The following is a 15,112-nucleotide window of genomic DNA, read 5'->3' on the forward strand; positions in this document are numbered from 1 at the left end:
TTTACATTCATCACTTTTAACTTAGATTAGATTACATTTTTGGATTTTTATTTCGTACGTAATTGTCTTTTAATTGTTTTAATTTAATTTCTAAATATATAAATAATATTCCCAAAACATCTACAAGAAGATCCAAAGAATATAGGAACAGGATAAAGTTAGATCCATTTTTGTATACAGCACAGAAGGAAAAAGAAAGATGACATTTTTAAACCAGTTACTTCAAAATAAGAATAAGCTTTATGAACAAAAAAAAACGTAGTACAGAGTAAAAATACAGGCACTCAGAGTGCTAAATCTTTTTACTGTAAAATTCTACTTAACAAAAAATCTCATAAACCGCAATATTTACAGTAATATTTACTGCAAAATCACTGATTCACAGTAACTAAATAAATATTACTGTAAAGATAGCGGTATAAAACTTCGCGATAAAAATGGCTTTTACAGTTGCTGCATTAAGGGAGTAAGTATTTTTTATACAAGTTTAAACAGTGAATTTTTACAGTGTTCCCTCTTTCTTTAAATAAAAGAATTGACTTATTCTAACAGCGCAAAATTCACATTGATGATAATCATGTACACTATTGAAAATGAAAGTTTAAAAAAGTCATAAATGTAATAAAGTTCTAACATTACAATGACATTAAAAGCTAATAAATACTGAATTATTTGTAATTTTACTTGAATATTATAAAATGCAGATCTTTTAACTGGTAAAAAAAATTCATAATGAAATATAAATTACGTGACCAATGCAACTGCAATGAATCACTTAAAAATAAAGTGTTAGTAGTATATACCGCATACCTTAGAAACAAATACGCATGAATTTCTTCTAGTAGCAGTTCCACAGGCTCCATACATTTTTCTTTGCATTACGGGCTCAACTGTTGGTATGGAACCATTTGGCATTCCTAATAAGATACAAAATGAAAAAAAATTGAATTTTAATTTAATATCATTTTATAGAGCTCACGTAGTTATCAGATTCAGTAAATACGATATCTTCAATTAATAACACTAGGTTTATAACATTTAAAACTTGGTTGCAATTTAAAAATGTGCTTCAAATATTTGTTTAAAAATTAGTATACTGATAAGGGCAATTTTTTATGAGAGAAAAGATATTAATTAAGTTTATTGTCTTTTTGTGACCTTTTTTATGTGCTGTGCGCACAAAGAAAAAACGGACCACCTTAAATTACTTTTGATCAAATGACAGGATCTTCACATTCTTAGATCCAATCTTAATGCTTTGCAAGGGTGACCTCAATCATGCTTATTAGTTCGTGCAGACGATTTAAGTTACGAAATCAAACGCAAAATTATGCTTTCTCTGAATAAACATAACTTTTTTTCGATGGATTTGAATTCGAATAGTTACTGAGAAATCGAATTTTAAAGTATAACGTTTTTAAAATTTGATTTCGCAGAAACTATTCGACCGATTTCGATCAAAGTTTTTATTTTACCCTGACGTTGCATTTTTTTAAAATTATGTGTATAAATTGTACACTTTACAATTTGAAATTATTTAGACATTTATTAAATAAATTAATATAAAATAATATATATATTCACTTAAAGTTATCTTGCGTCTGTAATTATCTCTGAAAAAAGGAATTTTATAATAGTCTGTAAAAAGTTTTCAATTAGCTTGAAAAATTCTTGAAATATGGAGAAATACGCGAAACGAAAAAATAACATTAATGGGTCAAAACTTCGGGCCACCCTCCTGAACATATTGGGACTATATTTATATATTGAGACCCATTTTCGGGATTGCTTATTGAGACCACATTTCCCCGGTTGCAGCTACTCCCTATATTTTGGTGGTCAAAAGTCCAAGTCCGAAAAAAAGTTATGTTTATTCAAAGAAATCACACTGTTATAATTTTCATTCTAAAATTACGGTAAAATAAGCAGCAGTAGTCTATCCATTCGAATAATTATAAAGTTTACGGCTTAGGAGATTTTTTTAACTTTACAGTTAAGCCGTTTAGAACTGATACTGTCAAAAAAAAAATGTGATTACAAAACTATACGGTTTTGTACTTACAACTAGTATATTTTAGAACAATAAAAATAAGACTTAAACTAACACTGGATCTCAGTGGATGCTGCGTCATTTATGTGTGAGTGACAGTTTCGTATTCTAATAGTCTGGGGTTGAAGAGTGCAGGATACTAGAAACTTTTCCTGTATTGAAGGAATGGGAGAAATACTGTGGAATCAACTCTGGGATTCGAACCAAATGAGAATGACAAATTAGCCCTCTCAACTTCATTATGTACCCAGCTGCCCGGAACAAATGGCTGCCTTAGGTGAATAGAATTCTTTTTCTTAAATCGTATTAGGAGAAATGATCAATAAACGTTTTTCGTCATACTTAACAGTTTAAATATAATTTTTTTATGATTATTCCACTGTTTTGGCTGTGTATGAAAAAATAACAATTAAAAAAATTGATGTTTAACTATTTGTTCAGAGAAATTTCTAACAGTGTACGTTTTTGCCGACTGATTTCGTAACTTAAAAAATCGTTTGTACTAACTAATTAGGATATATGAGGTCACCCTTTCGAACAATTGATATTGAGTCCTAGAACGTTACTCTGGGTGGAGAACGTTATTCTTCTCGTTGTACAGCCTCAAATAAAAGAATTGGTTAAATTGTAGTAATGAACAAAGCTAATTGAGTATTTTAATAACGATGAAAACCATACTTACTGCCATGTTCATAGGATAGCCGTAATAAATATGAATTTTAAAGTCATTTTTACTTTTGAATCGAAATAAATAGACAAAACACTTTTTTACCATTATTCCTGATGGAGTTGAGATACTAGTATCGTAATATGTAGCAACTCTTGTTACTACATATTCCGATAATTGTATTTTTTCACCATACTTCAAATATTTCACCATACTTTAAAATTTTTTTAGTTTATAAATTGCATATCTCAGGCGATCTCTGAGAACATAATTTGAAATAAAGCTACTGACTTTCATTTAGTGCGAACTCTGTTATCAACAAGATTAATTTTTATATGTATTACTCTATCTACATGCGTTATATACACATATAACAATTTCTTTCATAAATAGTATTATACAAACCCATATCAGTCCAAGCAATGTCCCCGCCTTTAATAATCATATCAGGTTTTGCCCCGAAAAATGCTGGATTCCATAAGACGAGATCAGCCATTTTTCCAACCTAGAAGTAAGAGCACTCATTTTGTCAAAAGCTTTTGAAGTTATTTAATTTAATTGCGTCAAGATAAATATTTTACTTTTTATGTCTCGAATAACAATTATAGACTAAATGAATAACTATTTACAACTATATTGTAAAACACTTGCGTTTGAAAAATTCTAAATACTTTGAAAGCGCTATGAACTTTAAAGGAGAACTATATAGATGTAATTTCATTAGGATTATAGTGTTGCACTCAATATAATATAAAAAAAATCTTAACAACCTGTTTGACGTAATTATTTTGCTACAGTGCGAATAAAACCTTTTAGTATCTCTAAGTGGTTTTCATAGATAATTTTTATTTTGAGAGAACCAATACATAGTTTTAAAAATTAAATCCAACAAACAAGTAGGGCGTTATTAATTTTGTTTAAAACGGTATATGTTTATCAATTTGTGATTCTATAATACATCTTAAAGAAATCGTTAGGATTCAGCTAGACACGGATTAGCTATTCAAAGCTTCAGCAAATTGCATGGAATTATGGTTCAAGTTTGAATCAAGCTTTCAAAGCATTTATAATTGCCTATTTCCGATAAGATTTTAAGAGAAATGTTTAATCCATGCACTGATAATATTAATAAAATTATTCTATAGTTTGCCTTTGGTATCATGGAAGATTCTTAGGAAAACCAATAACATTTATTCGTCCATGTAAACATATAGATTGCATTCATTTTGAATGGGATATTCCACTTTCGCTCAAGACAAGAGCTATTTTTACAAAAAGAGAGAATCTCTTATTGAAAAATCTTGTCTATACAAGGATTTTTAATGAGTAATTTGCGAATAAACTTACTTCAACCGACCCAGTAACGTGCGAGAATCCTTGTGCTATGGCTGGATTTATTGTATATTTGGCTATATATCTTCTCACTCTGAAATTATCGTTTTCGCTAGAATCTTCTGGTAGAGGACCTCTTATATTCTTCATTTTATCAGCTGTTTGCCATGTTCGACAAACTACTTCAGCGACTCTACCCACAGCCTGAAATGAATTAAAATTATTTTTAGATAAATTTAGATAATTCACGGTTTAAACATCAGTCACGAAATAACCTGGCGTTGGGTCCATGTCCGACAGATCGTGAGTACCGCAGAATCGAAAACTCCGCGAGTGTAAAATGGTGACTGGTGCACGCTAAATTCGTCGGTGTCACAAAGTCCTTCAAGTTATTATAACAAATTAATAACTCTAGGGGTACTGGATTAGAGACTGGTCACTCGCTGGTTGAGATCGAAATTACGAACAGCGGATAAATGAATGGAGTGTGAAATGAATGCTTCTTGTAAAACGTACTATGGCGTAAGTGTGGATCAGAAGTAGAATTCTTGACTATAAACGGCGCCACTGGAAAGCAAGAAAAAGTTTATTGTTTTTAATGCTTTTCAAAATATTTATTTTTAAATAAATAAAAAGTTTATTGTCAAGAGGTTTTTAAAAATTGAACAGTTAACATCTCGATATCTAATATTGATGTACAAAAAATTTAAATATTTGGGAATTAATGAATGAACTATTCATTTTTTTCACGCATTATACTCAGAGAACTATTGATGACAATACTACGTTTTTGTATCTATTCTAAGATGAAGTTAATAGAATACTAATAATGGTATAGAATATGAAGTATTGTATGGCATCATTGTAATCAGCAAAACCAATATGACGTCATGCATTGTAGTATTCTTGAGTACTACAATTCATTTGCGGGGGTCCTTTGAAACCCGTATAACAGAAAACAAAAATAATAGGAGAAACGAATATCTTTAAAAACTTGAAATTAATTATTATTATTATCGCTTTGAGAAAATCCTAGATTCTGAAAAAAATGCCTGGCAATTTTTAAGCTGATTATATCATTAATTCATGCGAGTCTGTAATAATATGTTATAATAAGATTGCTATAAACAGTAATAAAAATATAAAGTTAGTAAAAAGGTATATAGATGATATTTAGTGGTTATATTAATGTTGAACTCTAAAATTACTGTAACCTTCGTATTACAATTAACGTTGATTATTATTTTTAAGATTTAAAAAAATAAGTTTACTAGATTTTATGCATTAGTCTTCGTTTGTCGTATGGCATTTAGTAGCTACTGCAATTCTTTTATACTTATTTTAACAGCCAAAGCATTAAACATATTTTATTTTTCTACACGGAGGAAAAAAGTATGGTCTAAACTACCAGAATATGGTAAAATTGACCATGTTTCTGACTCCGTGGAAACACCGTCAGAAATCTCGGTAATTTTTACCGAAACGATTTGGTAAAGATTTTAATAAAATTAACTGAAAAATAAAGGTTTTGAAATTAAATTTGATAAAATTTGATAAATGTGGTAAAATTTGGTATTATGATATCTCGGAGAATGGCATAAACTCCATTTATTCGGTACAATTCACTTTTCAGTTTTGTATATTTTATTAAATGTATAGTAATAGGAGCTATTATTTTGAAAACCAGAATTTCCGGAAGATCGTCACCATATGAAAGTAAATATTACCAAATGAAGGATTTCGATGCCATATATTTTAGTTTTTATTAGCAGAAAAATGGCTTTTTTTACCATAAATTTCATTACTATACAGTACGGAAATTTTACCAGAATTTCCTCGTTTATTCAGATATTTTAAATAGTAAACGCAGTTTCCTTCAGTTGGAAACTGTAATTTCAGCTGTATATAAATTTATTATGCATTTATTTTGCTTAAAAAGTTACAAATAATTTATTTTATTGGTATAATTTGTTTCAATGTATAATAAGCAAAATGTATAATACCTGTGAATCAGATGACATGATGCTTATAGCTCCTAAATCATGTAAAACATCCTCGGCTACCATTGTTTCAGCACGAATTCTTGACTGAGTGAATGCCAAATCTTCTTTAATATTTCTAGAAATTATTTTTGGCATAATATTTAGTTTTAATTTAAAAAACAGGTGGTTCGAAAACATTTACGATACTAGAAAACTGATGCTTCGTTATTAAAAAATAATTTTTTTAAAGAAATTTCAGAAAAATATATTAATTTCTCACAGCTTTTTCCCCAAAGTCTTATTTTTCCCCTTAGAAATTTAATATCCACACTCATTTTGAAAAAAAAATACTGTAATGTTTAATGAATTCTAGAGAAACTACAAAATTAAAAACCTAACTAGTTATAATCCAGATAAATTATCACTAGAAAGAGCTTTAAAAAATATAGCTAGTCAGTTACTGCCTGAAAGAAGCAGTAATTTATAAATCTGAAAAATTAGAAAACGTCTGGTGTTATAATAGATTTTCTATGGTAGATAAAAAAAATTAGCTTGTCCCAAAAGCTGAAAAAATAATGTGCTACAATTTTGAAATGAGAAAAGCCACGAGAAAAATTTGAGAAATTGTCTCGCAAGTGTCTGAAAAAAAGTGCATCATTATTTGTAATTGCACTTATTATTTCATAATTTTTTTAACAAAAAATTATAAAATATTTCTATTTTATTTTCTAATTTTACAAAAATAATCATAAAATAATGAGGGCAGTGTCCTTATTATTTCAATTTTTTTATATTTATTGCTCGGAAAAAATACGTAGATCGAAAAATATAGAAATAATAGCTGTTAAAATTAATTTAAAACTTTGTCTTCCGCAATTGCTGTGAAAAATAGATTTTGTAACTGATTAAAGCAAGAAATTTCGCTACCTGTTACCCATACAAAGTGAACTTTGCCATTCTGTTTGCTTATGGACTATGTTTTTACTGAATTGTATCTAAGATAAAGTATGCTTGTAATAATTTTCATTTTCAATTTATTGCATGTAGTTACATATTGCGTTTAGCATGAATTTCACTTTCAAATTTTACCTATGATGAATTTCACTTGCAATGAATTATACTCAAAATAGACTTATATTATGTCATATATCACTCCATCTAAGTAAATAATCACAAAACATGCAATTAACACTCTTACCATTAGACATATAAAAATAAAATAAAACATATAGAATAAACATATTTAGTGACTTTTATAATCTCACAATTGAATCGTAATATCGTTACTATGAATAATAAATATTGTAAAAATTTTTTGCTACCTAACTAGGGTGTTAAATTGAACTGTGTTTCTGTTTAGGTTGAATTAGTATCATGTAATCAAAAATAAGGATTCTTAATTAGCACTATAATGCGTTTAAGATTGCACAATATTGAGATTTCCCCAAAATTAAATGGTATTATGAAATGAGAAAAACAATTTGGTCAAAAAAAACCAGAATACAGTTCAATTTACCGTGTTTTTGCCTCTATGGGAACCTCGGTAGTTTTTACCGAAGAGATTTGAGGATGGCTTCGGTAAAATTAATAATAAAATATAGTTTTATAATATGTGACAAATTTTAGTAAGTGTGGCATAAATTTGATAGTTTTAGCATAGTACCTAAGAACATGGCATAAAAACTATTTACTCGATTAAATTTTCTTTTCAATTTTGTATTGTTTACTAAATGTGTGGAAAGAAGAACTATAATTTTCAGTAAACCTTTACAATAAGTTTAATCACCAAACGAATAGTTTAAACATCTTATATTTTTGTTTTATTAACCAGAATTATAGATCTTTTTATCAGAAATGCCATTACCATGTATTACGGTAATTTAACCAGAATTTTTTCCTCATGTTTTCTTAATAAATTTTCAACTCTAATTTAAAAATATATCTGAATAAATTAATGTAAAAATCCAGAAATCTTCCATAACATTGTAAAAAATTCTAAAATTAAAATCATTTAACGCGTTCTATCAATGTGATTTTTGAATGACAACTCACTTGTCCAAATGGTGACAAACAAGAAGCATGTCGAGAGTTTCATCAATTGTGTTTATCGTAAAAGGTCTGCTCGGATTTGTGGATGAAGGAATTACATTTGGCTCACTGCAGACTCTAATAATGTCCGGTGCGTGACCACCTCCGGCACCTTCCGTATGATAGACATGAATTGTCCTGCCTCCAAAGGTTTCTATAGTTTCTTCAACGCAAGAAGACTCATTTAAGGTATCTCCATGGATCAGAATCTAATGAGCAAAGAATTTTTAACTTAGAAACATTTTCAGGTAAACGAAATTATAGTTTTTAATTGGGATCTTACAAGTGATTTAATAAATTTTTCATTATAAAAATCGTATTTAATTAAGAAGAATAAAATTTAATACCGCATTAAAATGTATTTTAAATATGTGTGGGTATGTTCGTGAATCAGAGCAGAAACAATTCTTAAGTTTTTATATTTGTCGTGTTGAAGTCCTAAGAAATAACTGAGGAAGTGATTTGAGAAATATAAACGTCAAACATTTATTGATAATATGAGGAGAGAAAAAAAAATGGGAAAAAAAGAAAAATACAAAACTCCTGAATAAGTTTAGATCTAATGGTCGACTAATCATGTACTAAAATGAAATTTTAATATTTCTGGTATATAGACCTTAAATAAACTATTTAGTTAAAGTATATTTAATTTTAAGTTACGGAATCACATACAAAACGTACTTTCTCTGAATACTGAGGAAAAATATCTCGGCACCATATAATACCTTTTCTCTCAAAACATGGAGGACAGGCTATATTTGGAAAATATTGTCGCAACATATTAGTCAGGAAAGCGATGGGAAATCAAATTAGTCAACTGCTATACCATGATGTAAATAACGGTTCTCGTCTGTTCACAAAAGTATGAAAGAATTAATTAAATAAAGAATTTCGTGTCTTTTCCTAGTAATGAATTAGCCTATTCTGTTATTCTCTTCAACACGAAAAATGATAAGAATAACAAAATTTTTCACTATTATTCTTTTATTCTTATTTAATTTGAAGTATTAAATTATGCATTAGAATTTTATATTCTCCTTATGCACATCTTAAAAATATAAAGGTTTTTTACAGCATAGTTTGTAATTAAAGATAAGATTAAGAATGTCACACAATGGCAAATTATTTATAATAAAATTAAATTTTTGCGAATTTGCGATTTGCATTTTTTTTTCTGTATACTCACTTCAAGGAATTATTGAGTACTGATGACCTCTCTCATTGAAAATTACATTATGAAGCTCTTACTTTTCCAAGTAACAAACGAGATTAAAGGCCTTATTGGATAAGTGGTCCATTTACACGTATTAAAAAATCGGATTCAGCTTCATTTTCATGTCGCCAGCATAAAAGAAAAAAAAACCTTACAAACTTCTGATCTAATAGTCAAATTTAAACAACTAAGATGTGATCTCATTGGTTCAAGGGTATATCTCATATATATACTAATTATTTTATGTATAATATTCTAATATACTAAATTATACTTAAATATACTTAACTAAACTTTAATAGTTAATACTTAATACTTTAATATACTTAAATATACTAATTAACTAATGTTGACAATATTTTAAATTACAAAATTTGGCATCAAAGCATACTTTTCATGAATAAAAATACCTGTTTTTCGGAGGATTTGAAATCTTGACTTTCAAAGTATGGGGGAAGGGTGGATGCGTTATCAAAATATGGTCCCACTAGCTAAACAGGAGAGCTGCCAAAAGTTCGGACTCTTTAAGGTTAATTTTAATTGTTTAGAATTTTTATAGTTCCGCATTTCTAAAAAACTTTATAGTAAAGAATTGTAAAACTCCTTCATTCAATAATGATTGAGCGTAATAAATTATTTCATATTTTTTTTAATCAAGGCCAAAAGAAGTCTGAATTGTAAGGCATACAGATTTTTACATAATTCTAATCAAAGCAGCTTTCAATGACAAAATACAAAATTAAAAGAGAAGCAGCCAAATATTTTTTTAAGAAATTAAAATTTTAGGATACGATCTCTTTCAGATAGTGAAATATGTAAAAAGAGAGATTAACATAAAGCGTTCAAACTTCCAACCGCTCTCCTAACCAAATAATTGGGATCATATTTCCTAGATTGCGATATCTATATTTTAAAATCGGTTGAAAAACATAAATATTTAAACAGAGAAATTAGGATTTACTTTTGTCTCTAATATATATTTTATATTATATTTTATTCATTTTTTCATATTTTGTTGCTATATTTTGCTTATTTTCATAACTTAAATTATGATATGCACTTATTATTTAGCATATATCAAACATGGTCCTCAAACAAGTAAGATCGCATCTAAAGTACGATAAAATCTGACCATTATATCAAAAGTTATTAAAGTGCTTCCCATTTTTGCTTGGTGCAACTTACATACACTGAGAAAAAGGTACGGCCAAGACTGCAGGAATATGGTAAAATTTACCGCGTTTCCTGCTCTATAGGAACACCAGAAAGCTTGGTAAATTTAAGCGAGGCTCTTTTGTAATGATTTTGGTAAAATTATCAATCAAATATGGCTTTATAACATGTGACAAAAGTTGGTACATTTTGAATAAATTGCATAACTTTATCATGTTACCTTAGAGCGTAGCATGAAAACCGACTTTTCAGTTTTGTATTTTTTACTAAAGGAGAGGTAATAAGAACTATAAACTTTCAAAAACCCGAATTTCCGGTAAACCGTGACCATACGAACAGAAAAAAATACCAAATGAATGGTTTTAATACCGTATATTTTGGTTTTATTAACCAGAATTATATTTGTTTTTACCAGTCTTTAACTAGTCAGTATCATACAGGACGGTGTTTTTACTAGAACTTTTTTCGACGCTTACAAGTCTTTTCTGTCGTTTTTTAGAAACAATTACGTTTTCAGTTTATTTCCACTGTCAACACATTAACTAGGCTTTAAAAAAATCTTCCCAAAAAGATCAAGAGCAGTGTTGGTCCACAAATTCAAAAAAAAGCTTTTAAATCTAGTCTCAAGTTTTAATAATTGTCGGAGGATTATTAAAAATTAAATTTTAAATCTAAAATAATAATAATACTTATTTCACTTACTATTAAATTAATAAAATTATTTAAACTTGTTTTTCAAAAATCAATCATTTATAACTCTTCTTTTAAAGAAAAATTTATTTTTAATGTAAAAATTTTACTTGAACGTCTAAACTTTCAGCGACATTTAAACTACAATCAATTGCTGCTATAGTCGTTCCCCAGTCTTCATGAAGTTTCAATCTGAAAGATAAAAAATATTTGTTTTCAGATGATACGTCTTAATTAGAAGAAAATTTCTAAATTTTAAACAGCTTCTTGATGTACAAATGAAATTAAAAACGTTCTAATTTTTAACTTCGATAGTTTTGGAAAAAATACACAATACTTGTAATCATAATCAGTCGTAATCAATGGTAAATCATGAGACACATTCATTACTTAATAAAAACAATGTTATTGGCAGCAGTTTCAGAATAGAATTTTAAAAACATTTTCAATCTAATAACTAAAAGAAAGATCAAAAAATTATGTCAACTGAAATTTTAAAATAATTAAGTCAAAAACAAACTTTTATTGTCTAATTCCTACAGGTACACTTTTTCTAAAAAAAAAAGTTAATTAAAAATTAAAATCAGATCAGACTTCAAATATTTCTCTAATTTCGGAAATAGTTTACTGAAACTCCTGATAATAATGCCTTAATAACCTAAACATAAAATCAATTCAATAATTCCTTTAAGTTTGCAAAAGAACTGACTAGAACTGATGCTTAAAGGAAAAAAAATCTGTCTTTTCGCAATGATTACCGTCTTTTTGTTAATAATTAAGGATTAATTTTATTGTATTTACCCAATAGCTCCAGCTTCAATTTGCTCTACAAGTCCGTAAGATAAATTATCTACATCAGATGTGTTTCCTTTACCTATAAAATGTTTCAAATCATTTTTACAAATAAAAATGGATAAAAATCATTAATTTGCTGAATTATAATTGAGTCTCTGTATAACTATTAATTCTTACGACTCAATACATCAACACAGTTCTCTAAAGGTAGACAACTCAAACTATAAATAAAATATTTCAAATCATTTTTGTGAATAAAAATAGAGAAAAATGCTGAATTGTAATTGAGTCTCTGTATAATTATTAATTCTTACTACTTAATGCATCAGCACGGCTTTTTAAAGGTCGACAACTCAAACTAACTGAAATATTATCCACTTTGCGCATGTAACAACGACTATTATAGCCTACTTGAAACTTATCTGACATCATTGTTTAAATAACTGATATATCTATATGGGATGGTTAAAAAATTCCATTTTATTTTCCAACTTTTATGATGTTATAATTGCAAATATTTTATATATTTTTATTTTTAAGTGAATTTGTATAAAATTTGGGTAATGTACAAAATAGTTTACATTTTTAACTACTAAACTATTTTAAGAATTTGTGTAAATTCTTTCAATTGTAAGAGATTCACATATAAGCCATAGAATAGAATTTTTTATTTGAACACTGGTAACATAAGTTTGAATTCCAATGAAAGCTTGCTGATTCGTAGAATTATCACGACTAGCCCTGATTAATGTGAAATATTCTTTAAACAAAATATCAGATGATTTTACTGCAATTATACTCATCTTTTAAAATAGTTTTTCAAATTATTTTAAAAAATTTGCTAGATAACTTTATTTTTAGATTTATGATGCAGTAATATTTAATCCAGCTTTTGCAAATATTCATAAAAATATTTTATTTTAAACAAGATTTCTCAGATTCAGCTATTCAATTTCATTGTAATTGATCCGTTGCTTTTTTGTAAAAAAATACATGAAACAACTAGTACTACCAGATGTTTTATGATTTCTTTCTCAGACTTTATTTTTAAATACCAATTACGCTTCTAAAGTAATTTTGTAAAAATTAACAATAGTAGTTTTCTGCCAAAAATTTATCGTTTTTTGAACTAATTAAATTTGCGATTGCTTTATTATTAAAACTAATTTATTTTTTAATATTACGATGCTCTCTAACTTTTAATATAATACTTGCAGAATTTTACAAAAATAATGACCAGTAAAAACTTTTGCATAGTTTGACAGGTTTCGCTACTAAGTTTCATTATGTTCATTTCAATAATTTTCTACTGATGCGGTGCCACGTACCTAAGGATATTTCCTTAGCTCTTTGTCGTACGTTAATTTTAAATACCAATTATTGTATTTGTTAAATGAATGAAAATCAACGCACCAGTGAACCCAAAATTCAAAGGATATTCATCAGTTGCTTCAATAATAAATCTGGAAAACAAATGAAAATTCATATGTGAAAAATTTACTATGTCAATAAAATCCAAGAAATGAGAATAAAGTAAGACAATGTCGAATTTCAAAACATTGCTTTTAAAAGATAGAAATAATTGGTAATAAAGAAGATAAAAATAATTGGAATCTAGATAAGTCAAAGAAAAAAATTTTCTTTATATTTATTTTTTTAAGGAATCAAATTAAATTGCTCTATATGTATAGTATATAAATTCAAAGTATTGCTCGATAAAAAATAGTGAAAACACTACTATATAATATATAATTGAGTTATTGTTTTATAATATGAAAAAAAAATGTTACCTTAAACTGCGTTATAGAAAGATTGCTGTATAATAAGTTACAATTTACGTTCAATTTCATTTTAAAATTAATCAATTTAATTTACGTTAAAATTTATTTTATTAAAATAATTTGCTCAATAATTTGCTAAATTAGCTTAATTTGTAATATAGAGAAGAGAAGAATGTTGAAAATTGTTTGCAGTAATGAAAACCTTGATGTGATTAATAAATTTAAAATAACTTATTCGAAAATTCTTCTTCAGGTTTCAGGCAGTTATTTATGACTAAATTTACGCTTTTACTTGTTAATTTAATTAAAAAAAAGTTCATTATTTCTTCCCAAATTAATTACATTGTTTTTTTTTTATTTTAATGAATTTTCTTTGAATTTAATGAAATGTTTACACTAAATAACTCGAAATATCAACTCAATAACTAAAATAAATAAAGTTGTGAAAAATTTAAAATAAATTAACTTTTTTTACACCAAATAAAATCTTTCGTGATTATGTGTAGAAAAATACAGTTAATTCCTTAGCCTAGTTGAACTATAAACATTAAATGCTCGGATCGCTTTAAACAAAGAAATAACATCGTCATGGAGGGAAACTTCTTTTATTTCAAAACACAAAACGTAATTTACAATCTCTCTGATCCTACATTTCTAGCCCGGGCAGCATTTCACTGTAACATTGCTTTGAAAATAAGATACTATTGCTACCATTATAATAATTTAAATCACTTGCATTTTTCAAAAATTTCATTGATTTTTGCAACAAGTTGGATATATGCTACTCGAAAGAAGTTGTTTTTGGTTCTTAGCTCAAATAAAAAGAAAATAGCTCTGAAAAAATCCCAGCTCCCGCATTTTACCTTAAAGCTTGGTTTAACGCAGTCTCCAGTGCTGTGATCTGAGCCTAACTGCATGTTATAAGTGCTTCGGAGAAATACGTCAAAACAGGCTTAATATGCATATTGTAAGTCAGATCTTGGGTATCACTACCACAGCCCCTTTTTGCTCTTGCAAACCTTTTCAGAACCGACGTTTTCTTTCTAACATTTCTTGTTATTTCTTCGATATGATTTTTCAAGTTAGCTTCATATCAAAAGTAACACCCAAATATTTTGTGGTTTTGACATGAACTTAGTTTAAAGAAATAATAATCTTTCAAAGAGCATTTTAAAAAAAAATTATGAATTGTTTGTTAAGATTCACGAAACAAAACCCTGTTTACTAAGAAATAATATGTTATATCTGTAGTAACCTTTGACTTTCTCAAATATGGTATAATTTTAACTTTATTTGTTATTGGTATAGCAGTTTTCGGTTAATTCCATATTTTTTAATCTA

The 15,112-nt window shown here is 27.5% G+C and overlaps 1 protein-coding gene across 1 annotated transcript in view; it reads right to left on the bottom strand.

Moving 5' to 3' along the window:
- Positions 1 to 15,112, bottom strand: part of LOC107449158 (uncharacterized) — a 56,290-nt gene that overhangs the window by 6,949 nt on the left and 34,229 nt on the right. Inside the window, exons 13-20 of the mRNA XM_087159735.1 lie at positions 13,404 to 13,453; positions 11,997 to 12,069; positions 11,306 to 11,387; positions 8,084 to 8,328; positions 6,053 to 6,167; positions 4,065 to 4,253; positions 3,123 to 3,222; positions 811 to 917 (exon numbers count right to left, since the gene is read on the bottom strand). Coding sequence (XP_087015861.1) covers positions 811 to 917; positions 3,123 to 3,222; positions 4,065 to 4,253; positions 6,053 to 6,167; positions 8,084 to 8,328; positions 11,306 to 11,387; positions 11,997 to 12,069; positions 13,404 to 13,453 — 961 coding nt within the window. The remainder of the gene's footprint in view (positions 1 to 810; positions 918 to 3,122; positions 3,223 to 4,064; positions 4,254 to 6,052; positions 6,168 to 8,083; positions 8,329 to 11,305; positions 11,388 to 11,996; positions 12,070 to 13,403; positions 13,454 to 15,112) is intronic.

The sequence above is a fragment of the Parasteatoda tepidariorum genome, chromosome 3, assembly GCF_982258835.1.
Source record: "Parasteatoda tepidariorum strain Cologne lab strain chromosome 3, Ptep-v5.0, whole genome shotgun sequence".
NCBI classification, from domain to species: Eukaryota; Metazoa; Arthropoda; class Arachnida; order Araneae; family Theridiidae; genus Parasteatoda; species Parasteatoda tepidariorum.